The 27,690-nt window shown below is 37.5% G+C and overlaps 1 protein-coding gene across 3 annotated transcripts in view; it reads left to right on the top strand.

Moving 5' to 3' along the window:
- Flvcr1 (FLVCR choline and heme transporter 1) overlaps nt 1-27,460 on the top strand; it is a 33,412-nt gene extending 5,952 nt beyond the window's left edge. The window contains exons 3-10 of one of the 3 annotated variants that reach the window (XM_074048365.1): nt 5,848-5,988; nt 17,081-17,148; nt 18,358-18,461; nt 20,498-20,608; nt 21,102-21,207; nt 21,428-21,539; nt 24,702-24,769; nt 24,934-27,460. In XM_074048365.1, the coding sequence (XP_073904466.1) occupies nt 5,848-5,988; nt 17,081-17,148; nt 18,358-18,461; nt 20,498-20,608; nt 21,102-21,207; nt 21,428-21,539; nt 24,702-24,769; nt 24,934-25,008 (785 nt within the window). In that variant the 3' untranslated portion in view covers nt 25,009-27,460. Of the gene's footprint in view, nt 1-39; nt 168-575; nt 667-5,847; nt 5,989-17,080; nt 17,149-18,357; nt 18,462-20,497; nt 20,609-21,101; nt 21,208-21,427; nt 21,540-24,701; nt 24,770-24,933 lie in introns of those variants that run through there. The other 2 variants (XR_012438993.1, XR_012438994.1) reach the window with 2 other exon arrangements.
- The last annotated feature ends 230 nt before the right edge of the window (nt 27,461-27,690 follow it).

Raw genomic sequence — 27,690 nt, 5'->3', positions numbered from 1 at the left:
CCGCAGAATTTCAAACTGTGGAAACTATCTGCTTGTTAGGCCTCTCCAGCAAAGCACGGCTGCCACCATGCATCACTGAGTCCTCTCACCTGGGCCTGTCTCTTGAAGCAGTCAGTCAGAAATCAACTGCAAGCAGCCATCACCAGTATGGAAGAAGCTTTGGGAAGGTCTGCCTTTTTTTTTTTTTTTTAAGCCAGTTAAATTTAGCAGTGGGGGATTGTGTACCAACTTTAGTGACACTAATATTATTAAGTTCTGATAACCAACTACCATTAGACCAGCTGAGAAGATCTGCTTTTTAAGTTTATCTTTAATGGGAAGCAGTTTTGATTTCAAGGGTAAGATAGGTAAGGTGTATCTAAGTTATATAGCTGTAAACAAAATGCTAATAGTGCCCTTTAGGCACTCAGTGTATCATAAATGGATTTAAAGAGGAAAGGAACTACAAGGTTGAAAGGCCATCTTTTAATCAGTAACATCATTAAGCTAGATTGTAGTTGGAGGTTTTCGATTTATTTATTAACTTTTATAATGGCCATAATAGTAATGAAAAATTCATATTTTATAATCTCCAGATGTGAAGTCCTCAGTTTTCAGAGAAATGTATGCTGAAGACTCTGGAGTATTTCAGTAGAGACTGCCTGGTAGATGAACTGCAGGATCCAGGTATAGGAAGCTCAGCCCACACACTTAATCTCCCTTAAGATGATGAGCAAATGTTTTCTAGTAGCACATAGAGCACTCTGACATGTCCAGTCTGCTTGTTGATTTTCAGTTAGTTGGGGAGTAGCATATTTGCAGTGTGCAGACTACTAAAAAAAGGACAAAATTTCCTTGCACTATTTTAGTGGTTTAGCAAAGTTGTTCTGTGTGTGGCAGGGGTCTTAAATCTGCTTTTCAGGTTACCATATTTGATGTGTTAAATAAAATAGGAAATATTGTTTATGTACATTTTGTATAGGTGGACCTTGTATTAGCAATAGGGATTTTTTTTTAAGTACAAAACTGGCTTTCCTTTGGTTGCTTGTATATCATCACATAAATTCTAGTTTGGTTTTTTTTTTTTATAGTTTCATCACCTTTTATTTTCCCTACTCAATTCCCACTCCACCAAAAATATAGGCAGTCTTTAATTTCTAAGAAAGACAGTTTTCCTACAGTACTGAACAAGTAAAAGTGAGTGGCAAACAAATTCTAGTTTTTTATATTGTCTTTAATTAGTTGCCTATTAGGAAGAAGTGAGAGTAATAAATTATAAACAAGTTATCTATAGGTGTGAAATTTTATGTGGTATGTATGTGCGTGTGTGTTTAAACTGCTACAGATGTAAGATTTGTATCTGTTAAGGGAAGAGGACAAAAAAAAACACCAGTAATAATAGATATGACTATTGACATATTATCCTGTGTTGTTTGAAAAATAAAAAGAGTGAGCTAGTTATATACTTAATTATTCACATGCTCATTACTTATGAGCAGAAAGTGGAAATAGAAATAGGGGGAAAGAAAGCAAACAGTGGAATAAAAAAAGGACTTATTTTCAAGTTTGTCTTGATGGCCAATAATTTTAGTCTTTTAACCAGGTATGGCATAAAAACAAGATAATACACAGTTGTGATAGGAAAGTCTTATATTGAAAATTATAACATTTAAATGGAAAATCTTGTTTTCCTCATACCCAAATTTTTCTTTGGAGAAAAATTTATATTATTTGTAAACTCTTTACTTAAAGTTTCTTACTTACTAGGAAATGATCCTACTTTCCTCTAAATCCTGCCCTGCCCACAATTTCTTGGAAACCCAAGCAAGTTTTTATGTAATGATTTAGTTTGGCTAAAGTTTTTCAGCAATGTGACATGTACTGAATTGATACATGTTGAGCATTCTCCCTGAAATACTGTCTTGAAGGTTCATGTCATGTAACGCTATTCTGCTCTCTCATGGGGCTTATATATGAATATAACCTTCTAGTATTCCTAGGAATTAATCCCAGCCTTCCACTGCAATTCACTTGAATACCTCATTCTCACTGGGAAAACTGTCTTAGCCTCTCACATTTGGGTTGTTCATATGTGCCAAACATGACTAAAGGCACACAACATGCTGGATCTCATTTAATCCTAAAGCCCCTTTGAGGAAGGTACTGTTGTTATCATTCCTATTTTGTAGATGAGGAAACTGGGTACAGAACTTAAGTAAGCAAGTAACAGCAGGAAGCATAAATTAGGAGGATTGTGGTTCAACCTGCATGGGCAAAAAAGTAAGACCCTGTCTCCGAAATAACCAGAGCAAAAAGGGGTGGAGGCGTGGCTCAAATGATAGAGCATCTAGCTCACAAATTTGAAGCCCTGAGTTCAAACCGCAATATGGCCAAATAAACAAAGAAGCAAGCACTCAAGATCAGATTTAAGCGTAGGCAATCTATTTCCATCCATAAAATAACATAGATAGTTAATTAGATCATTTTAAGTTTTACTTACCCTTATTTCTTATTTCAATTTAAATTCCTCCTATTGTATTTAAAATCTGTTCTTATGTAGCCATGTGATTATCATAGAAGCTTGTTTCTGTTATTTTCGTTTCATGAACGAGAAGACTAAAACCAAAGTAGTACAGTGAGATGGGACAGAGCCAGAATTCAAAGCTATATCGATTTTATAATAATAACATCTGTTTGAATCACACAGAGACAAATAAAGAAAATGAAAGGTAATGTTATAATCTGATTTCCAACAATATACGCGGCTCTGAACAGCAGTGGGTTTATGAAGTTTAAATGTGGAGTCCAAGAATTCTTTGGCTGCTTTCTATCTCTAATGTCAATGTGGAGGATAGCCACTTCACTAGTGGTGCTGGTGTTCAAACTCGGGGCCTTGCACTTGCTGGGCAGGTTCTCCACCACCATCCCCAGCCTATTTTACTAGTCAGTTATTTTTTTGGCATGAAGTTTTGGTGAGGGTAGAGTAGAAGGCTCTTGTTTTTCAGCTTTGAAGAACAAAGGAAAAGCCAAATTTCATCCTGTGAAAACAAAAGCAGCTCAGTGTAAACAAAGTCATGCATAGGTCCGTGGCTTTTGGTTCCTCAGACTTAAGTCTGACTTTTCAACTGAATGTAGCGGATAGAAACACGTTCGAGTTTACCAAGAGATAGTTTGACTATCTGAAACTGAAAGATAATATTTGTATTCAGAAAATAAAGACTAGTAAAAACTGTTTTCACTTTTGCATGAAATTTTGAGTTCAGACTTACACTTTTAGACTTATTTTACCATAGTAAATACAAATCCATTAAGAAACTTCAGTTGTACTGAATCTCCATGACTGCTACTTTGTAAGCATAGTTTTTACAGTCCGAAACTTTGTTTCACAGCTGTAAAAATTCTATGTTACCAATGTTAATAAAAAGAGATATTTCCTCTCTAACTAAGATACAAAGAAACTTGCAGGAAAAGACACCAGAGGTCATAACAGTGCAAGGATCAGACAGGGTGAAAAGAAGAGGAAGTTTTGCCTACCAGTTCTGCCTACCAGTTCTCCAGTGTAAGGACATTAGATAGTAACCATGTATGGGTTATAGCTCTTCTTCATTTGTGAGATCTATAAATATAGAATTATGTTTTAGCATAATAAAATTTAGTTATATCATAATGTTTTGGTCAACAAAAAACTTTATTTTTAGTAGCAAATATGAGAATTAAAGAATCACAGTGTTTTTTGGGGGATTATAAGGGTATTTTTTTCTTTTTTAATTTTTTCAGTACTGGGACTTGAACTCAGGACCTACACCTTGAGCCACTCCACCAATCCTTTTTGTGTTAGGTATTTTTGAGATAAGGGTCTCGTGAACTCTTGGCCTGGGCTGGCTTCAAACCTGGATCCTCCTGATCTCTGCCTCCTGAGTAGCTGGAATTACAGGTGTGAGCCACCAGCACCCAGCTTCCTTTCCCAATAATTCTCAAATCTGGTCAGCTATATGGATAGCATTTGTAGAGTTTTGTATTTAATGTAGATTCTCAGGTTTCATCCTGGAGGTTCTGATTATTGAGTCCAGGGTAGAATCTTAAAATCTGAATTATTTTTAAATTTCCATGTGATTCCAGTTGACAGTTAGATTTCATTAAATTTAACGTACTTTCAGACTACAAAATAGGCCTCTCTTGGAAGAAAAAAATTGTCATGAAAGGAAGGAAGGAAGAGAAAGGAAAGCAGAAATTAGAAATTGCTCAAAGAAAAAGAAAGGAAAGAGAGAGAAGCAGAAATTCTTACATTTTTTCTGAATCCATTTACCACTTTATTTCTTTTTGAATTTCCCTACTTCATGAATTCTACAGTGTGTGTTTTTCATGAAAGCTCTGAAATGGATATGCCTTTAATAATCATTGGAATCCAAAAATCTGTGGTAATGGAGACAGTTATTGAAAACTTTCTATTGATACTGGGCAACATCACTGAGATCTCAATAGTTTCCTTTTATTGTAGTTAAAATTTTTGGGTGAATAGTTTAAAATTTTGAGCCACTAAAAGGACTAGATTATAGCTGAGTGTGATGGTGCATATCTATAATCCCAGCCATTCTGTAGCAAAGGCAGGAGGATTGTGAGATTGAGGCCAGCCTAGGCAAAACTAATGAGATCCTATCTCAAAAACATAATACAAACAAAAGGGCTGGGGGCATGGATTCCATCCCTAGTACCACAAAAAAAAAAAAAAAAAAACCCTAGATTCTAATTTCTGACATACCAAATTTTAGTACTTCAAGTCTTGTTAGTCATAACTAAGTATGTTAGTCAGCTTGCTGTCACTGTAATGAAATACCTGAGACAATTGACTTATAAAAAGAAAAGGTTTTTTTGACTCAGATTTGGAGGTTCTAGTCCATGACAGGGCCTCTGCATGCACTGGATGGCAACAGGCAGAAGAGTATGGCAGAGCAAACTGCTCTTCTCATGAGTTAAAAGCAAGAGAAAGAGAAATGGGCTTGTGTCCCACAATCGTTTTAAAAAGTCATGCCTTCAGTAACCTAAGGACCTCCTGCCACTAAGGCCCACCTCTGAAGGGTTCCATTCGGGGAGTTTTTAGCCACCCTTAGGAACCAAGCCTTTAGCACACAGACCTGTGGGAGACACTTGTCCAAACCATAGGAGTAACCCTACAGAAATCTTCTCTAGCCATCCATGTAGGAAGTTGAAAGAACCTTCCCTGCTCCTCAAAATGGGATCTCTAGTGTGACTGAGAGTGCTATGGCTGTTCCACACTTTCAGGTCTCCAGGTTGTACCCCTAGATTTTCCATGTGTAGCTCAAGTGAGTCAGCAAAGAATACCTCGTCCTGCTCCCTCCCAGGAATCAATCCACCTGGGCCCTTTCAGTCCCACTGGTGTAATTGATCAGGTAAACTTTATATCACCTTTCAGAAGAAAAGTTTCTAACTCAGGACAGTCCTCCAAAAGTTCCATATTATGTTGGTTTGCTTATATCTGATACTTAGCTCAAATTACAAATTGAACTCAGTTTAAAAACAAAATCTCTGGGTAGTAAAAATTAATCTTGATTAACTAAAAATGGAGTCATCAGTAGACAAGGTGGTGGCACATTACTGACAGGTTTGAGCCCAGTTATGTGAAGTGACCAAATCTCAGACTTTTAGTCAGTTTTAGAGAGTTACCAAACTATACTTCAGTTAGAAATCAGTGAAAATGAAAAACCCCACCATATAAGACTTTCATCACGTCTTTAAACTTAACCTGAATTCATCTGCTTACTAAGAAAGATACATACAATTATCTATTATATGTGACAGTGTGTTACATATATATTAATCATATATAATTCTCTTCACGTACATTCCCAGTGTTTAAAGAAAAGCCTCCATACCCTCCGAGTCAGGCTCAAGCAGCTCTTCAAGACAGTCCTCCTGAAGAGTACTCCTATCTGAAATCGATAAGAAACCTGTTTACAAACATTCCTTTTGTCCTTCTGTTGATCACTTATGGTAAGTGGTAAGTGGTTTTCTTCTTTGACGTCTGAACCACTGTTGAACACTGTGGATTCTTTTCATGTAACCTTAGTTACAAGATTGACTAAGGTTAGTTAGTTTGAACCTTAATTTACAAGATTGGTTTGTGAACTCCATAGCATAATCATGAACTTAAGTCTGAGCTAACAGCAAAAAAGCCAAGACAGAGCTTTTCCATGCTTTTTATTTCATCATTGTTTTTGGAGTACTGGGGTACATGGTTACATGTGGGGTTTTTTTTTTTTTTTTTTAACTTTTCATTTTTGATGATGAGGTCAAACCCAGAACCCCACACATGCTAGGCAAGCCCTCTTCCACTGAGCTACATTTCAGATCCAGGTTACATGTTTTTAAAATAAAAGAAAAAAGTAGATCTTAGAGAAGTGTTGCCTTCTTTTATGAGTTCTGTTTTATCCATAACTGCAGTTATAACTGTTACAGTGTGCGAGAAATGCCACCATCAGTTCCTTTCTTTTCTGTGCAAATGCATCTGTTTTGGCTACACCATCAAAACTAGACATTAAGGAGGTCACCTTAAGCACTTCTCCCCTTGAAAACCAATTCTCATCCTTCTATCCTTCAGAACAGCTGAAAGACCTTAGCGTTGTAGTGTTGTTGCAGGTACCAACACACTTGGCTTTTCAGTTTTCCATTTGTTTTCTGTTTCTTATATTAACACTATTGACATAAACCACTACAACTTGTTTCTGTCTTACTTGCCTTCAGAAGTCACTCACTGCTAATCTGCTTTATACATTTGGGGGAAGGGTGCATACCCTAGTATATAAATATGTTTAAATTGTAACAGATTATGCCTTAACCTGAACTCTTACTGTTTAAGTAGACTTAGTTCCTCTTTTTTTTTTAGTGGTAATTGTCGATCACAAAAGTAGAACATTGAATCTAATGAATTCCTGTGTACCCATCATGTGTTATGTATGCCCACCTAGGGAAGTACTATGGTTAAGAATGGAAGACCTAGCTGGGCATGGTGGTTCCTGCCTGTATCCAAGCTACTTGGGAGGCTGAGATCGGGAGGATCAAGATTTGAGCCCAGCCCAGGCAAATAGTTCAAGAGATGCCCCCCTCTCCAAAATAACCAGAGAAAAATAGACTGGAAGTGTGGCTCAAGTGTTAGAGCACCTACTTTGCAAGAGTGAAGCCCTAGATTCAAACCCCAGTTCCACCAAAACAAAAGAGTAGGGGATTGATTCAATTACTAAGGAAAATGTATGTGATAGAATTCATTACCCATTGATTAAAGAACCTTAGCAAACTGTGAATAAAAGTGAACTTTTTGAACCTTATAGTTACAAAAACCCTGTAGCAGACATGCTAAAGGCAAAACCTGAGAACCAGTCCTAATAATGAGAAGCATCCCTGAAGATGCAAACACTCACTGCACTGATTCTAGCCAGTGTCCAACTGGACATGCTGGCTGGCCCAGTAATGCAGGAAAAAGAATAATACAGATAATTACATGTATCAGAAGCCAGCAAATCTAGTTGTTGCCTGTTTTATTTATTTATTTTGATTTATTTGGGTTTTATTTGGAAGTACTGGGGTTTGAACTCAGGGCCTCATACTTGCTAGGAAGGCGCTCTACTACTTGAGCTACTCAGCCAGCCCCACCCATTTTTAGAAATAAAGGGGTTTTTTTGGTTTTTGTTTTTACATTTTGTCTATAGCTGCTTTTGAATTATAAGGACCTAGTTGAGTAGTTGCATCAGAGACCCTACAGCTTGCAAAGGTAAAAATATTGACTGTTTACTGACCCCCTCATCTAGTAAAATAATGCAAGAGCACACAGAGACAACCATTAAGCTAATAAGAGTGAGTTCACTGAGATTATTACATACCTGACAATGTGAAAATATCAATTACATTCCTTTCTATTTATGGGAATTATGTTCCTAATGAAAAGATATCTTTTAGCCAGGTGTGGTGATACATGTCTATAATCCCAGTACTCAAGCTGATTTAGGAGGAATGTGAGTTTGAGGCCAGCCTTGGGCTACCTAGCGAGACCCTGCCTTGACACTCCCAAAAAGATATCTTTTATAATAGCAGTCAGAAGTATAAGATATCTTGGATTTGTTGGGGTTTTTTAATTGTTTTATTCATATGTGCATACAACAAGGCTTGGGTCACTTCTCCCCCCTGCCCCCCGGCAGAAAGTATTTTGTTGTAGAGAGAGTATAAGCAATAATAGAAAGGAACAAGGGTTTTTGCTAGTTGAGATAAGGATAGCTATACAGGGAGTTGACTCACATTGATTTCCTGTGCATGTGTGTTACCTTCTAGGTTAATTCTTTTTGATCTAACCTTTTCTCTAGTACCTGGTCCCCTTTTCCTATTGGCCTCAGTTGCTTTTAAGGTATCTGCTTTAGTTTCTCTGAGTTAAGGGCAACAAATGTTAGCTAATTTTTTAGTTGTCTTACCTATCCTCACCCCTCCCTTGTGTGATCTCGCTTTTATCATGAGCTCAAAGTCCAGTCCCATTGTTGTGTTTGCCCTTGATCTAATGTCCACATATGAGGGAGAACATACAATTTTTGGTCTTTTGGACCAGGCTAACCTCACTCAGAATGATGTTCTCCAATTCCATCCATTTACCAGCGAATGATAACATTTCGTTCTTCTTCATGGCTGCATAAAATTCCATTGTGTATAGATACCACATTTTCTTTTTTTTTTTTTATAGCTCCATAATAATTTATTAGATACTGTGTTTTATGTACTTCTTTATTTTTTTTTTCCTTTTTCTTTTATTATTCATATGTGCATACAAGGCTTGGGTCATTTCTCCCCCCTGCCCCCACCCCTTCCCTTACCACCCACTCCGCCGCCTCCCTCTCCCCACCTCAATACCCAGCAGAAACTATTTTGCCCTTATTTCTAATTTTGTTGTAGAGAGAATATAAGCAATAATAGGAAGGAACAAGGGTTTTTGCTGGTTGAGATAAGGATAGCTATACAGGGCATTGACTCACATTGATTTCCTGTGTGTGGGTGTTACCTGCTAGGTTAATTCTTCTTGAACTAACCTTTTCTCTAGTACCTGTTCCCCTTTTCCTATTGGCCTCAGTTGCTTTTAAGGTATCTGCTTTAGTTTCTCTGCGTTGAGGGCAACAAATGCTAGCTAATTTTTTAGGTGTCTTACCTATCCTCATCCCTCCCTTGTGTGCTCTCGCTTTTATCATGTGCTCATAGTCCAATCCCCTTGTTGTGTTTACCCTTGATCTAATGTCCGCATATGAGGGAGAACATACGATTTTTGGTCTTTTGGGCCAGGCTAACCTCACTCAGAATGATGTTCTCCGATTCCATCCATTTACCGGCGAATGATAACATTTCGTTCTTCTTCATGGCTGCATAGAATTCCATTGTGTATAGATACCACATTTTCTTAATCCATTCGTCAGTGGTGGGGCATCTTGGCTGTTTCCATAACTTGGCTATTGTGAATAGTGCCGCAATAAACATGGGTGTGCAATAGATACCACATTTTCTTAATCCATTCGTCAGTGCTGGGGCATCTTGACTCTTTCCATAACTTGGCTATTGTGAATAGTGCTGCAATAAACATGAGTGTGCAGGAGCCTCTGGAGTAACCTGTGTCACAGTCTTTTGGGTATATCCCCAAGAGTGTTATTGCTGGATCAAATGGTAGATCAACGTTTAGCTTTTTAAGTAGGTTCCAAATTTTTTTCCAGAGTGGTTGTACTAGTCTACATTCCCACCAACAGTGTAAGAGGGTTCCTTTTTCCCCACATCCTCGCCAACACCTGTTGTTAGAGGTGTTGCTAATGATGGCTATTTACAGGGGTGAGGTGGAATCTTAGTTTGGTTTTAATTTGCATTTCCTTTATCGCTAGAGATGGTGAGCATTTTTTCATGTGTTTTTTGGCCATTTGAATTTCTTCTTTTGAGAAAGTTCTGTTTAGTTCACTTGCCCATTTCTTTATTGGTTCAGTAGTTTTGGGAGAATTTAGTTTTTTAAGTTCCCTATATATTCTGGTTATCAGTCCTTTGTCTGATGTGTAGCTGGCAAATATTTTCTCCCACTCTATGGGTGTTCTCTTCAGTTTAGAGACCATTTCTTTTGATGAACGGAAGCTTTTTAGTTTTATGAGGTCCCATTTATCTATGCTGTCTCTTAGTTGCTGTGCTGCTGGGGTTTCGTTGAGAAAGTTCTTACCTATACCTACTAACTCCAGAGTATTTTCTACTCTTTCCTGTATCAACTTCAGAGTTTGTGGTCTGATATTAAGATCCTTGATCCATTTTGAGTTAATATTGGTATAAGGTGATATACATGGATCTAGTTTCAATTTTTTGCGGACTGCTAACCAGTTTTCCCAGCAGTTTTTGTTGAAGAGGCTGTCTTTTCTCCATCGTATATTTTTAGCCCCTTTGTCAAAGACAAGTTGGTTATAGTTGTGTGGCTTCATATCTGGGTCCTCTATTCTGTTCTACTGGTCTTCATGTCTGTTTTTGTGCCAGTACTATGCTGTTTTTATCGTTATTGCTTTGTAATATAGTTTGAAGTCAGGTATTGTGATACCTCCAGCATTGTTCTTTTGACTGAGTATTGCCTTGGTTATTCGTGGCCTCTTGTGTTTCCATATAAATTTAAGGGTTGATTTTTCAATCTCTTTAATGAATGTCATTGGAATTTTGATGGGACTTGCATTAAACATGTAGATTACTTTTGGGAGTATAGCCATTTTTACTATGTTGAGTCTACCAATCCATGAGCATGGGAGATCTCTCCACTTTCTATAGTCTTCCTCAATCTCTTCTTCAGAAGTTTATAGTTTTCCTTGTAGAGGTTGTTCACATCCTTTATTAGGTTTACACCTAGGTTTTTGATTTTTTTTGAGGCTATTGTAAATGGAATTGTTTTCATATATTCTTTTTCAGTTTGTTCATTATTAGTGTATAGAAACACTAATGATTTTTCTATGTTGATTTTGTATCCTGCTACCTTGCTATAGCTATTGATGGTGTCTAGGAGCTTCTGAGTAGAGTTTTTTTGGGTCTTTAAGGTATAGGATCATGTCGTCTGCAAATAGGGATATTTTGACAGTTTCGTTACCTATTTGTATTCCTTTTGTTCCTTCTTGCCTAATTGCTCTGGATAGGAATTCAAGTACTATGTTGAATAGGAGTGGTGATAGTGGACATCCTTGTCTAGTTCCTGATTTTAGAGGGAATGGTTTCAGTTTTTTTCTGTTCGGTATAATGCTGGCTGTAGGTTTGTCATATATAGCTTTTATAATGTTGAGGTACTTTCCTTCTATTCCTCTCTTTCTTAGAGCTTTTATCGTGAAATGGTGTTGGATCTCATCAAAGGCTTTTTCTGCATCTATTGAGATGATCAAGTGGTTTTTGTCTTTGCTTCTGTTAATGTGGTTTATTACATTTATTGATTTTCGTATGTTGAACCACCCCTGCATTCCTGGGATGAAGCCTACTTGGTCGTGGTGAATGATCTTTTTGATGTGTTGTTGAGTTCGGTTTGCCATTATTTTGTTGAGGATTTTTGCATCAATGTTCATTAAGGAGATTGGCCTATAGCTCTCCTTTTTGGAGGTGTCTTTGCCTGGTTTTGGGATAAGTGTAATACTGGCTTCCTAAAATGTGTTAGGCAGTTTTCCTTCCCTTTCTATTTCGTGGAACAGGTTAAGGAGGGTTGGTGTCAGTTCTTCTTTAAAGGTCTGATAGAATTCAGCAGAGAATCCATCAGGTCCTGGACTTTTCTTTTTAGGGAGACTCAATTTCATTTTGTGTTATAGGTCTATTCAGGTGATTAATTTCCTCTTTGCTCAGTTTTGGATGATCATATGTATCTAGAAATCTATCCCTTTCTTTAAAATTTTCAAATTCATTTGAATATACGTTCTCAAAGTAGTCTCTGATGATTTCCTGGAGTTCCATGGTGTTTGTTGTTATCTCCCTTTTGCATTCCTGATTCTGCTAATTTGGGTTTTATCTCTCCTCATTTTAGTCAGGTTTGCCAGGGGTCTGTTGATCTTGTTTATTTGTTCAAAGAACCAACTTTTTGTTTCATTAATTCTTTGTATGGATTTTTTGGTTTCTATTTTGTAGATTTCAGCTGTTATTTTATTATTTCTCTCCTTCTATTTGATTTGGGATTTGCTTGTTCTTGTTTTTCTAGGAGTTTGAGATGTATCATTCGGTCATTGATTTGGGATTTTTCAGTCTTTTTAATATATGCCCTCATGGCTATAAACTTTCCTCTCAGGACTTCCTTTCCTGTGTCCCATAGGTTCCGGTAGGTTGTGTTTTCATTTTCACTGACTTCCAGGAACTTTTTAATTTCCTCTTTTATTTCATCAATGATCCATTGTTCATTAAGTAATGAGTTATTTAGTTTACAGCTGTTTGCGTGTTTTTTGTCTTTACTTTTGTTGTTGAGTTCTACTTTTACTGCATTGTGATCAGATAGTATGCATGGTATAATTTCTATTTTCTTATATTTGCTGAGGCTTGCTTTGTGCCCTAGGATATGATCTATTTTGGAGAAGGTTCCATGGGCTGCTGAGAAGAATGTATATTGTGTAGAAGTTGGATGAAATGTTCTGTAGACATCAAGTAGGTACATTTGATCTATTGTATATTCTAGATCTTGAATTTCTTTATTGATTTTTTGTTTGGATGACCTATCTGTTGATAATAATGGGGTGTTAAAGTCTCCCACAACCACTGTGTTGGAGTTAATATATGCTTTTAGGTCTTTCAGGGTATGTTTGATGAAATTGGGTGCGTTGACATTGGGTGCATACAGGTTGATGATTATTACTTCCTTTTGGTCTATTTCCCCTTTTATTAGTATGGAGTGTCCTTCTTTATCTCGTTTGATCAATGCAGGTTTGAAGTCAACTTTGTCAGCGATAAGTATTGCTACTCCTGCCTGTTTTCCGGGGCCGTTGGCTTGGTAAATCTTCTTCCAGCCTTTCATCCTAAGCCTATGCTTATTTCTGTCAATGAGATGGGTCTCCTGTAAGCAACAAATTGTTGGATCTTCCTTTTTAATCCATTTCGTCAAGCGGTGCATTTTGATGGGTGAATTAAGTCCATTAACATTAAGTGTTAGTACTGATAGGTATGTGGTGATTCCTGTCATTTAGTTGTCTTAATTGTTTGAAGGTTTGATTGTGTATACCTAAGTTGAGGTTACTCTCTACTTTCTTGCTTTTTCTTTTCCTGTGGTTTGGTGCTGCCTGTCTTTTCATGGTTAAGTTGGGTTTCACTTTCTGTGTGCAGAATCCCTTGCAGAATCTTTTGTAGTGGTGGCTTTGTGGTCACATATTGTTTTAGTTTCTGCTTATCATGGAAGACTTTTATTGCTCCATCTATTTTGAATGATAGTTTTGCTGGGTAGAGTATCCTGGGGTTGAAGTTATTTTCATTCAGTGCCCTTAAGATCTCACCCCATGCTCTTCTTGCTTTTAATGTTTCTGTTGAGAAGTCTGTGATTTTGATGGGTTTACCTTTGTATGTTATTTGTTTTTTCTCTCTTACAGCCTTCAATATTCTTTCCCTAGTTTCTGAACTTGTTGTTTTAATGATGATATGTCGTGGGGTAGTTCTATTTTGATCTGGTCTGTTTGGTGTCTTGGAGGCCTCTTGCATTTGTATGGGAATATCTTTGTCTAGATTTGGGAAATTTTCTGTTATTATTTTGTTGAATATATTATTCATTCCCTTCACTTGCACCTCTTCTCCTTCTTTGACGCCCATGATTCCCAAGTTTGGTCTTTTGATGGAGTCGGTGAGTTCTTTTACATTTTCTTTTCACAGGTCTTGAGTTGTTTAATTAATAGTTCTTCGGTTTTTCCTTTAATTACCATTTCATCTTCAAGTTCTGAGATTCTGTCTTCTGTTTGTTCTATTCTGCTGGATTGGCCTTCCATTTTGTTTTGCAGTTCTGTTTCGTTCTTTTTTCTGAGGTTTTCCATATCCTGGGTGCTTTCCTCTTTAATGTCTATTTTTGTCCTGAGTTCATTTATCTGTTTATTAATCGTGTTCTCTGTTTCACCTTGGTGTTTATACAGTGCTTCTATGGTTTCCTTTATTTCTGCTTTTGCTTTTTCCAATTCTCTATTTTTTTGTCTTGGAATTTCTTGAGTGTCTCCTGTACATTTTGGTTGACCCTGTCCAGTATCATCTCTATAAAATTCTCATTGAGTACCTGTAGTATGTCTTCTTTTAAATTATTCTTGTGGGCTTCACTGGTTTCTTTGTTATACTTTATCTTCATTTTGTTGGAGTCTGGGTCTGAGTATCTGTTTTCTTCATTTCCCTTTGGTTCCTGTACTAATTTTTTGCTGTGGGGATACTGGTTTCCCTGTTTTTTCTGTCTTCCCCTCATTGCCCTTGGTATTGTTACTGTCCCCGTACTGTGTGCAATTAAGTATTTTCTAGCTTGTAATAATAACAGTGGTGATATTTAGAATGGAAGGGTGAGAGGAGATGGAAAGCAAAGAAGTTAAAGAAAAAGGGAAAAACAAATAGACAAGTAGGAAAAAACAAAACAGAATCAAACAATGTTTCAAAAATATAAACAGGGAGCATTCGTGTAATGCTTACTAATCAACAGTAAGCTGAACAGGCATTAGAGAGACAGAGAGAGGGTTCAAAATAATAAAAAGAATAAAGATAAGAATAAAACTTAAAAATAAGTAAATGAAAGAAATATATATATAATAAAATGAAAAATAGAAAAAAAACCTGCAAGTTCAAATGCAATGAAGTTTCAGTCTTAATAATTTTGGTGTCCATCTCAGCCTCCTATCCTGGAGATGGTGCCTCAGATGTTGTTCTGTAGTTGTCTCATCAAAGGGGATGCATAAAGTAGAACAAAACTGCACACACACACACACACACAAAAACTACAAAGTGTCCCAAGTTGAAATGCAATACAATTTCAGTGAGTTTTTCAGCATGCAGGTGTAATTCGGTTGTTCTCTCATCAAGGGTAGGGAGAGAGAAAAAAAAAGAGTCTGGAAACAGTTCTGAGAATGCTATCTGCGGCTGTGGCTTGCCTGCCCGCTGCTGTCAGCCTGCTGTTGCTGGAGGCTTTATTTATGCAGATCTCTGGGGTGAGCTTAGCCCTCACCTGGCCCTGCAGGCTTTGTTTTTTCAGAGTTCTCTTGTGCGTGAGCCTCTGCTACAAGCTTTCCCCTTTCCAAGCACACTGGGGGAGGTGACACCGCACCTGCTTTCTCAGGCCTGTGTGTTTATTTACAGTTCACGTGGGAAGTGGGTCTTCCCTCCTCTCCTGTGGAGTTTTTCTCCCTCCTCCACTCTCACAAGCTTTCCTGCTCCTGGTTGCTGGGCGCGCCCCTGCTCCCGCCAGAGCCTCTCCGGCCTGCCCGCCTTGTTTATTTACAGTTCCTGGAAGGATTCCCCTCCCCCGCTCTTCAGAGCTCAGGTCGCCCCACCCTCTTTGCAACGTGTCTTTATTGTTCTTATTGCTTATTACTCAGTTTTTCTTTTTCCCTGGGTGGAGGTCGATCTGTGCAGGGGACTATGCTGCTCTGGCCCAGGGTTGTCTGTGGGAGTTCTGCGGTAACACAAAGCTCACCTTGTCTGCGTCTTCCCAAGGCATCTGGGCGCTGGCGACTGGCGGCCTGGGGGCCCTCCTGGTTTCTCCATTTAACTAGAAGTGGAGATGCTCTGCGCAGGCTGGAGGTGTGGAGGGGTCAAAGTTTTGCCTCTTCTCAGTGATTATGCCTGCAGAGTGTGTCTCCAGCTTCTCTCCAAGATTTCACTGTAGGAGGCTCGCTTTCTGCTTCCTTCCTCTAGCCGCTATCTTGTAATTCCAGCACCAGGATTTGAATTCAGGACTTCACACTTGCTAGGCAGGCACTCCACCACTTGAGGCACTCAGCCAGCCCCAATGAGATTTTCTTTCTTTATTTTTTTGGGTGGGGGAGATGATGATGACAGGGCTGAGTATTGGACCCATGGCTTCATGCACGCTAGGCAAGTGTTTGACCTCTGTGCTACATCCCTGTTAGACTTTTAGCATTTATTGGCTACAATGTATTATAGATGCTCAGTAATTCTCCATTGCTCAATTAGTGCCATACATAGTGTTATATGTGGGGATATGACTTATGCTCAGCATATCTGAGTCTAGATAATAATAGTATTATGACAGAATTCTATTATCATATTGTATTAGTCTGTTTTCTGTTGCTATGGTAAAATACCTGAGGTTGGGAGGTTGGTTACTTTATAAAGAAAGGAGGTTTAAGCTGTAGAGTACCTGCCTTGTAAGTATGAAGTCCTGATTTCAAACCTCAGCACAACCAAAAGAAAGTAAGGAAGGAGGGGACAGGAGAGGAGGAGAGGGAGAGAAGGAAGGAAGGAGAGAGGGAGGGAAAGAGAAAGTAAGTCTAAGATCAGGGTCATGTCTGTTTAGTCTCTGGGGAGGGCATGTGGCTGCATCACAATGTGGGGCAGAAGTAGAGTGGGAGATAACTGTCTGCTAAATGGGCCAACATGTGGGTGTCTTCAGTCTCCTCACCCTCCTGTCAGGAGAACTAACTCACTCTAAGAGACCATTATTAATCTTTTCCAGGGGTATTACCCTTATGACCTAGTCACCTTGTTCTAGGTGCCACCTCTGGTTCTGCTCACACTGGGGACCAAGATTCCAGCATATAACCTTTGGGAAACACACTCAAGCCAAATCCAAACCATAGCAAGTACCTCTAGCCAACTTAGGTGTTAAATTGATCTGTCCACATTCTTTTTTTGAGGGGGAGGTGGACTTGAGGATTGAGATAGGTCTCGCTATACAGATCAGGCTGGCCTTGAACTCAAGATCGCCTGCCTCAACCTCCCACTGCTAGGATTACAGGAATGCACCACCACCCCCAGTGATCAATCCACATTCTGAAAGAATGGCAAGAGTTTTTAATTTTCTCAACTGTCTAAGAAATATATTTCTACAAATGTCTCATAGTGTTCCATGTCATTTCATGAACTGGCATATGATGCAGTCATAACTTTTTCCTTACTGTTGTAGGTATCATGACTGGAGCATTTTATTCAGTCTCAACATTGTTAAATCAAATGATATTGGCATATTATCAGGTGAGCTTCTGCTTTTATTATATTGCGTGCCTGGGCCAAAGATTTGTTTCTTTATCAATATAAGTTCTGTTAGTATGATCATAAGCTAAGGGATTATGACCTTGTTGCTAGAAAAGATTTGCATTTATTTTAATTGAGAATATATTTATAAAAAGATTTTCAACAAATTTAAAGGTCTGATTCCATCCCAACTGAAGGTTTAGGAAGGAGCTCTGCAGAGGTGAGCTGAGGAGGTGGGCTTTTATGAGCAGAAAAGGGAGAAAGCAGAAACAGGCAAAAAGCAGATTTATTACACAGCTGCTTTCCTTATGGCTGCTTCTGACTGGTTGCTGGGACTCTCTGGCCCCTCTTGAAGTTCAGTATGATTGGGTGGCACCTTGCCCTGGACCTCCATTCTGGTTTGGTCTGCTCTGTTGGACTTAGTGCACAAGCTCAGTCCAAAGCAATGATCTCTTGTCTTTTTTTCTTTTTTTTTTGCAGTAATGGGGTTTGAACTCAGGACCTATACCTTGAGCCACTCCACCAGCCCTTTCTTTTGTGTGTGAAGGGTTTTTGAGATAGGGTCTCGAAAACTATTTGCCTGAACTGGCTTCGAACCACAATCCTACTGATCTCTGCCTCTTGAGTAGCTCGGATTAAACACGTGAGCCACCAGGACCTGGCTCTCTTGTCATTTTTAATGAACATGCTTAATCCAATTTATAAAACATACAACATTAAAAGCAGAAATTAATTATTATTGTGACAATACCTTAGGTTTTTTTTTTTAAAAAAGTAATATTGTTGGTTCTATGGAAAAAGACAACACTTTAAGAGAAATCAACGTAAATATGAAGAAATAACTTTCAAGTTACGGATCTCTCTGCTTTAAAAGGAGATCCAGTTTTGCTATGTAAAAGCTATGAGCTTATCCTCTTTTTCAGACATCTATAAATTATTTCAGAATCCTCACAAAAATCTTTGTGCTTTCTAACAATGAAGGGCCAAGAAAAATTTCCTTTTTTTACTTCTTCCACTATTTTAGATTTTTTTCTGATTTTAAAATAGAATACCCTTTATGTATTTTTTAACTTCCCCCCACCAGCCCATGTACTGAATCTTTCTGTTGCGTGCTTAATTTTGTCTGATCATTTCTATTGTAATGGTATGGGAATATGAAGGATCAGTTTGAATTAGAAATGCCTGAGCTTCCTCTTCAAATTGTTTTAGGGAGAAGAAGTGAATGCTGGAAGGATCGGGCTGACACTGGTGGTGGCTGGAATGGTAGGCTCTATTCTTTGTGGTCTGTGGCTGGATCATACGAAAACATACAAGTAAGTGAAAGTACATACATATGTGGTGTGTAATGAAAGGTATTTGATTTTAAAAGAAACTGTACTTTTTGTTTTAAGGGATATAAGAAGTGCTATTATTACTTCAAGACTTGGATTCTTTTTTTGGGGGAGGGGTACTGGGATTTAGACTCAAGGCCTTGAACTTACTAGGCAGTTCTACCTCTTGAACCACACTGCCATCCCTTCTTAACACCTCTAGGTTCTTTTTTTTAACAAATAGTCTAGGTATTTTACTTCAACTTTCTTTTTGGTGGAGGTCCTGGGGTTTGAACTCAGGGCCTCACACTTGCTAGGTGGGTGCTCTACCACTTGAGCCACTCCTCCAGTCTTTTTTTTTTTTTTTTTTCTTGAGATAGGGTTTCTCAAACTATTTGCCTGGGCTGGCTTTATACCTTAATGTTCCTGATCTCTGCCTTCTGAGTGGCTAGGATTACAGGTGTGAGCAACTGGCACCTGGCTTAATTTCAACTTTTGAGAACTTGAATTGATTACTTCTATCTAAAAAGAGCCCTTTCTGAGAAGCATTGTTTTAACCAACAGGCTATTGTGTTCCTTTTTTGTCTTTTTATGTTGAAGACTTAGATAAAACGAAAAAGTTGTTATCAAAAAATTATTGTTGTGTATAAGTCTGCTTTTTTTTTTTTTTTTTTTTTGGTGGGAATAGAATTTGAACTCAGGGTTTCTTGCCTGCAAAGCAGGCACTATACTGCTTGAGCCATACCAGCAGTTGAGCTGGGGTTTTTTTGTTTTTTGGTTTTTTTTGAGTAAATAAATTGAGTAAATTTTTTAATGGGCTAAAATCTCCTTCATCTGCTTGGAAAATGAATGAATGAAATGAAATAAATGAATGAATGAATTATGGAATTATGTCATAAATACCTTTCAAGACCCAGCATGCATTTATACTGTTGTTCTAAACCCTTCCAAAAGTATCTCTGATCTTAAAATTCTCTAAAATAATTCTTCCATAATTTAAGACCACACTTGCTGTGGCTTCATTATTATAAAATTATAGCTTAGAGTGAAATCCATTCAATTTGTAGGTGAAGAGAATGTATGTAAAGAATTGAATTTCTTAGTAGTCTTTGGCCCACTACATATTTAGAAACTTTGTAAACATAGAAATGTGTGCTTTGTCACCCTGGCTTTCTTTTCAGGGTAACTGTCATTCATTCACCCAGCTCCTGTTGTGTGCATCTCTCTTGGTAAGGAATTAGGGCAAGCAATATATGATCCCCTGTCCTTAAGTGACTTAAATTTAGAAAATAAGGCACTAACATATGAAAAGTTAAATGGAAATATAATAGTAAAACTAATGTTCTAAGGGCCTGTTATGTAGGCATAAGTGGTAAGGGAGTTTAGAAGAGAGAACCTTGTAAGCTGTGGTGGTTAGGAAAGGCATTTGGAAGAGGTGAAATTTGTTCTGAATTCTAAAATAATGAGCCTCTCCTATTCGATGGGATAGAAATTATTTTATTTCTGAGTATCCCTTCCTGTCTGAGCATTGAACATGGAGTTTTGTTTCCTGCTGCTATCGAATCTAATTTTTTCTTTTTTTTTCCTGTACTGGGCCTTGTGCTTTCTAAGCAGATGTTCTCATGCCTCCAGCCTTTTTTTACATTAGATATTTCTCAGCTAGGGTGTTGTGGTTTTGCCTGAGGCTGGCATCAGGCCACAGTCCTATCTACAGCCTCCATCGTAGCCAGGATCACAGGTGCACACCAGCATGTCTGGCTTACTGATTGAGATATGGAATCTTTTTGACTGAGCTGACCTCAAGCCATAATACTCCCAATTCCCACCTCCCAAGTAGCTAGAATTTTAGGTGTGAGCCACCGTACCTGGCCAAACTTAATCTTTAAAGTTCATGCTTTGATGGATAAATTTTCCACAAAAAATAGGGTGCATTTTGAAAAAGATGTATTGCTGTACAGATACAGCAGTGGCTAGCCACATTATTTTTATGTGCCTAGAAGAATCAGAAAAAAATGCTAACAATTTTGTTTTTGTTTTAGGCAGACTACTCTGATAGTTTATATTTTATCTTTTATTGGAATGGTGGTATTTACTTTCACATTGGACCTTGAATACATTATCATCGTGTTTGTTACTGGAGGGATTCTTGGGTATGTATCAAAGTGTTCAGGAGAAACAGTGCCATGCCATGAAAATTCTGAAGTCTTATTTCTCTATTTTTTTTTTAAGATCATCCAAAGATTTTTTTTAAATGTTAAACTCTAATAGATCCATTCCATGCATATAAATGTGTAATTCTTTAGAACCATAAAAAATAGTTTAAAATTGGTTTTTGGTATACTTGGTGAAAAATAGACAAGCCTTATTTAACTCAAATAATTTTACATGGTTATAAAGACAGATAACTTAGAAAACTACAATTAAATTTTTCTCAGGGGGAAAAAAAAAAACCTTAGAAATTGTTTTGCTTCTCAGTTCTTCCAACCTTGAGCTGGTTAGACAGTAGTAATAGTTAGTTTCACACAGCATCCTCAAAATATTGACTTAATCATTAGGGCAGATCTGAGATAGAGGACGATTGAATCAATGTGTGATGTTGTCTTTGTGATAATTCTTTCTTTAATTATGGATTTGCTTTCCTAGTTTCTTCATGACTGGTTACTTACCCTTGGGTTTTGAATTTGCTGTTGAAATCACTTACCCCGAATCAGAGGGCACTTCGTCTGGTCTTCTCAATGCTGCAGCACAGGTAAACTTCTGATTTCTGTTAAACCTGAGGCAGTTGTCTTACCAAATAGTTTAGTGAGTAATGGGTCTGACCATAGTCTTTGCTTTAATAATCCTACCTTTCAATGATAGTTTCTAGATGCAAAATCATATGAGAAAATTAACTAAGCAAAGTTCTAGAAATAAACTGTACACTTGTTTTAAAGAAGCAAACTTAATAATGATTATTTCTCTTAATTTAGGTTTTTGGAATTTTGTTCACATTGGCTCAAGGAAGGCTCACATTAGCCTATAGTCCTAGGGCTGGGAACATTTTCCTCTGTGTCTGGATGTTTGTAGGCATTATCTTAACAGGTAAGTTAAGGTATTTTCTGGCAAAAGTGTGTGTCTTTAATTTTCATGAGTATTACTTCTTGATAATTTGGCAGAACTTAGGAGTTAAAAATGGAGTGAAAAGCAGGACATTATTTTCTTCTAAAGATATAAATCTGTCAGTTCATTTGGAGGTTTTAAATTCAGTGTAATTACTCTGCATAGAAAACAAAACCATTGTAACAAGAATAGTAATGACCTGGAGTGACTGACGAAATATACTGGAGTAGCAGCAAAGTGGCAAGATCCCTGTGGAGTGTGAAAGAGAGAACGGCAAAGAGGAGGAGGAGGAAGGGGAAAGAGGAAGGGGAGGAACTTATAAAAGTCTGAAAAGGAATAAAGGAAGCTCAGTGAGATGTAAGAGACTTGAGACAAACAATGAAATCAGGATAATAATCCATAATCAAAGGAGAAGCTCGACCCAGAGACATCATGAAAAAGAACCAAATGGGCTGGGGATTAGCTCAGTGGTAGGGTTCCATTCCCATTCACAGTCGGTCAATCGTAACCAGTAAACATAATCAGTGTGGCTAAGTGAATCAGAAGAAAGGATTTCCAAACTTAAAGATAGGTCTTTTGAATTAGCCACGTCAGAAGAACAAAAAGAAAAAAGAATGAGGAAAACTTATGCAACCTATGGACACAGTTAAGTTATTCACATTACGGGAGTTCCAGAGGGAGAGGAGATGGAGAAAGGCAAAGAAAGCACATTTAACAAAATGATACATAAAACCTTACAAAAAAACAAACTTACCAAATGTCGGGAGGTGGGGAAGGTATGGACACCCAAATCCGTGAAACTCAAAGAATCCCAATTACACTCAACTCAAAGAGATCCTCCAATGCATTTGTAAATTAAAAATTCTCAGAGTAGCAAGAGAAAAATGTCAAACCATATATAAAGGAATCTCCACTTGACTAACAGCAAATTTCTCAGCAGAAAACTTACAGGCAAAGAGAAAATGAGATAACATATTCAGAGTGCTAAAAGAAAAAAATCTGTCAGCCAGTAAAGTTACCTTTCAGAAATGAAGAAGAAATAAATCTTTCTTAAATAAATTAAACCTGAAAGAATTCATCATTACTAGACCAGACTTAGAAGAAATCCTTCTTTAACTGGGTGGGGATGTAATTCAGTGGGACAGGGTTCAGCTAACATGTGCAAAGCCCTGGATTTGATCTCTAGAAGAGGGGCGGGGGAAGGAACGAGACACACACACACAGAGAGAGAGAGAGAGAGAGAGAGAGAGAGAAAAGAGAGAGGAGGGAGGAATAGCAATAGTTCCTGTTAAAAACCCACTTTACCCATAAAGATACAAATGAAATAGAAATCTACAAAGCAATAGCTACAAAAAACTAAAATACCTAGGAATAAATTTAATTAGAAAGGAAAGAATTCTACAATGAAAGCTGTAAAATGCTGATGAAAAAAACTGAAGAAGACACACCCCTCAAAATGGAGAGAGATCACGTTTGTGGATTGTGATACTTTACATTGTTAAAATATCCATACTACCCAAAACTATCTATAAATTCACTGCAGTCTCTACCAAAAATGCTAATGACATTCTCCACAGAAAAAAGAAAAAAGTACTCCTAAAATTCATATGGAACCACAAAAGACTCCAGATAGGCAAAGCAATACTGAACAAAACAACAAAGCGGGAGGCATCACAATGCCTGACTTCAAAACATAGTACCAAGCAATAAGTATCAAAGCAACATGGTACTGGCATAAAAATAAACACGTAAAATAATAGAACAGCCAAGCGCTGGTGGCTCACGCCTGTAATCCTAGCTACTCAGGAGGCAGAGATCTTGAGGATTGTGGCTTGAAGCCAGCCCCAGGCAAATAGTTCATGAGACCATATCTCAAAAAAACCCATTGCCAAAAAGGACTGGTGGAGTGGCTCCAGGTGTAGGTGCTGAGTTCAAGCCCCAGTACCACACACACACAAAAAAAATTAGAATAGAATAGAGTCCAGAAATAAGTGTGTGCATTTACAGGCAGCAGCTGATTTTCTACAAAGGCAGGAAAAACATGCAATGGAGAAAGGAAGGTCTCTAATGCTGCAGGAGAAACGGGGTACCCATATGCAGAAGAATGAAATTAGAACCCTGTCATCATATATGAAAATCAAATCAAAGTGAATCAAATGTTAAATGTTTTAAGACCCAAAATAATGAAACTGTAAGAACCTGTCCAGCACTGAGTATCATCTTACCAGTACACCTTTTCTCTTGTGTTTTCAGTTTCAGTAACTAAGGCTGCCATCCATTTGATTGCCCAAGTGAAAAAACTCTGAAGCCACCCAATTTTCCTCCCCCTCCCCCTCTTTACATATCCTGTCAAATCTCCAAATCTTACTGGTTCTATTCTAAAATATCTCTGAAACTTGTCTCTAACATCACCACTGTTCACCCATTCAGGCTCTGTCTCTCACTCAGCAGGGTAACTGATGGCTGAGCTTTTTCCCTCTAGTCTTGGCTGATTATCGTCTCCCTCATTGCTGTGAAATTGCACTCCTTAATGTATAGGTCTGATAGCGTCATTCCCGTATGTGGTATGCATGACATCTGTCATATCTTGCCACCTCTCTCTTGTTCTCCCTTCTCCATTGATTCCAAACTACCTGTAGTGTTGAGAATAGGCTGTAGTCTTCCTGCACCACTTTCTTTGTATACACTGCCTTATGCCTTCCTGTCTGCTTGCTACATTCCTATTTATTTTCCAAGTTTCAGTTCAAGTGTGTCTCCTCAGGCAGCCTTCCCTGGTTTCCTTTGACTGACATAGGCATATTTTTCTCCCATATTCTCACTATATCTTGTATACATCTGCAATATTTCAGTTGTCATACAATATTATAATTGTCTACATGTCAGTATTTCCTTAGAATGGAGAATCCTTTAAGGAAAAGTGTGTGCTTTTAATCTTTGTAACTTTGGCTCCTCATATCCCATGTTTGTTCACTAATGAATGACTTGCTAATTAAGTTAAAGGATTAGATATTTTTTCAGGCCACAAGGATGCTTATTGAAAATTGTAGTATTAGAGTGTGTTAAATTTGATATTGCTAAAAAGATTAGCGAATAATACACTTGCAAACAGTTTGTGGTAACTCCATTGATGTTTCTGTGTTTCAGCATTAATCAAGTCTGATCTGAGAAGATACAACATAAATATAGGACTTACAAATGGTGAAATTAAAGCTGTAAGTAATGAGTACTTTTATGATTATACTATAGAGAAAAGTGTATGTTGAATAAGTGTGAAATCATTCTTACTTAGTCAGCCTTTTTCCCCAAGTTGACTGTTGATCTGTTAAAGTAGTTATGCTAGGGCTTTACATTTTTTATGTTCTGATTCTTTTTACAGGTGCCAGTTGATAGTCCCATGGATCAAAAACCAAGAGCAGTTATATTACCCAAGCAGTCAGAATCATCCATTTGAAGCAGAAGAAGAAGTTGGGATCCCTGAGAAATTGGGATGCAGCACGATGATCTTTGGAGAGTATGGCTAGGCTGACAGGTGGTGGAGATGGACATTTACTTGAAAATTACTGTGTAAACTCTAAATGAACAGTGGTTATTTTGTTTAATTGTTAATTTGAGCAATATTTTGCTTAGAATAATTTGCTTATATCATGTAACACTACCATTTAACTAGTGTCCTGTTTTTACTTGTATATTGTGTCTGAAAGTAAGCTTTTTAACACTTACTCAGAAGTGAGATTTTTTGTTTTGTTTTATAGAAAATGGGAGCTTAGAAGACTTTGTAAATGATAATGTAGGGGTCCACTTCCCCTAAGATATGCCATTTATATATAAAAATATTCAGTAAGACTAAATGTACCAAATACTCCTAATTGACTACCTGTCCACTGTGCTGACCAGCTGTCGAGGCCACCTCAGCACTAGTGTAGTGTAACAATGGGATGCTCCTAACCCATCAGAGGACAGTGTTGGGATCAGGCTTTCAGATGAACTCTAAGATAGTTCCCCTTTTTTTGTGATGGGACTGGGGTTGGAACTCAGGGCCTCCAGCTTGCAAAGCACGTGCTGTACGGCTTGAACTATTACCTCCAGTTCCCCTCTTTCATTAGCATTCAGACAAATGCTAGTGCTGTATTTTTTCACTCCAACTTGAAATAGAGTAGCTATTTCAAGAACTCATTGTTCTTTTTTACTTTCTACTTTTTTTCAATATGTAACTTTCTGCAAGACAATTTCATCATGTGCTGTTGATTATTTCATGATTTCATATATCATATCCTATATTTTGCCTTGAAGACTCCTGAGATAAGGAAATCTGTGATAACTTTAGATGGCCCTGGTGCCCCCTTTAGTGGAAACCTCTTGAAATACTAACTGCTCTGATTTTGCAGTATCATTTTTATGACCTTTGTCCTTTGAGGAATACTATGTCCAGACACATGTTCCATCAATGTGCTATGGAATGGATTCTCTCCTTCACCACAGAGTATGTACGTAGTCACCGCTCTGTTAGAACAGTCTGCTCTCTGACATGCTCAGGGTAAGAATAGGACTAAATGTATTTCCACAGTGCCTATGACTGTGTTTTGTTTACAGTGAGGATTTAAATGTTGTTAGTGTCCTGACCTAAGTTTATAGGGAATATCTTACAGTAAGGACATTTGCTCAATCATAATATTTATCTAGTGTACATTAACACACAAAAAGCCCAGCAAGTAATGGATATACTTGAAGTGAATAGCAGTTTTGAGTTTTGATTTAGGCAGAATATATGCATTGATTTAATCTCAAAATTATAATAATTCTGTGTTACCAAATGACTAAATTATGTGGAATCTGACACTACGATATGTGTTAGTAAAAGAACATAGCTAGGCTGGAGGCATGCCTCAAGTAGTAAATTGCTTGCATGAAGCCCTAAGTTCAAACCCTAGTACCAAAAAAAACCAAAACTAAACTAAACAAAAAAACATAGCCAAGGATCAGGAACTCTGGTTCTGTTTTCTTTCACTCTAACTTTGGACAAGTCATTTAATCTCCCTGGGCAGCATTTTCCTGACCCTTGAAATGACTGTGTTCACTTTGATCTCAAAAATCTTCCCTATCCCCATACTGAGGATCAAACCCAGAGCCTTGCACATGTTAGGCAAGTGCTCTACCACTGAGCTCTATCCCCAGCCCTTTCAGAGATCTTTAAGTATTAAATGCTATTCATCATGGAGTAGAACAAATCGTTGTACCACAGGAACTTAAATCTAGCTAGAGAAAAATTGCCTAGACATTTAGAGAAGCAATTATCTAAATTGTTACTTTGTAATATTTATATCACAGGTTGTAGCAGCCAAAAATATATTAAGGTCCAACCTCCCCAGAAAATAATTGCTTTTATTTTAAATTGTCATTTTTGTTTAAAATAATCATGTACTTGTTGAGTTCCTGTGGTTTTTAATAAATTACAAATAAAGGTAGAACTTATTTCTGAAAAGCATAAACATATGTGTTGTATGTAGTTTTCCTTGTCTCAAAAATGAGTGAAATACAATGTGACAATGTGAGATGAACTGAAAATTTTTCTGTGTTTTGAGCAAAAGTGATTGATAATATGTTAAACAAGAATGTCATGTAATTCTAAGTCATAACTTTGGAAAGTGGAGTAGGTAATCCTCATCTGTGTAAATTTTAATCAAGTTATTTAGGTAAAAATTGGATGTGTTAAAAGGTATTGCATTTGTAAATGTTGCAAATACAGCATTTTGAAAATGTTGAAGAAATGTCTGTGTTTGTGTGCAATACTTGGAAGAATGCCTATGTCATTATTCATGCTCTCATTTTTGCTCTTTTTACAGTTTATGTGTATGCTTGTTCTTTGTTATTTCAGGCTCAAAATAAATTTATTTTTTTAATGTTAACTTTGTATGCCTTTTTAAAAACAAAGCTATATATGGAGAGTGGAAGGGGATTATAAGATTTCAGAATGGGTCAAGAAAGGGAAGAGGTAATTTATGGAATGCAAGGAAATAAAGTTACTAGGTTCAGGGCTAAAACAAATTAAAATTTTTTATTCATTTGAAAATAACTTCAGAGAGTGATGTCAGCAAGATGGCAGAAATAGGCATGTTCTATCAGCAGCCTCCTGCTG

Source organism: Castor canadensis, chromosome 11 (assembly GCF_047511655.1).
Source record: "Castor canadensis chromosome 11, mCasCan1.hap1v2, whole genome shotgun sequence".
NCBI classification, from domain to species: domain Eukaryota; kingdom Metazoa; phylum Chordata; class Mammalia; order Rodentia; family Castoridae; genus Castor; species Castor canadensis.
This window is presented reverse-complemented; position numbering and strand designations above follow the sequence as displayed.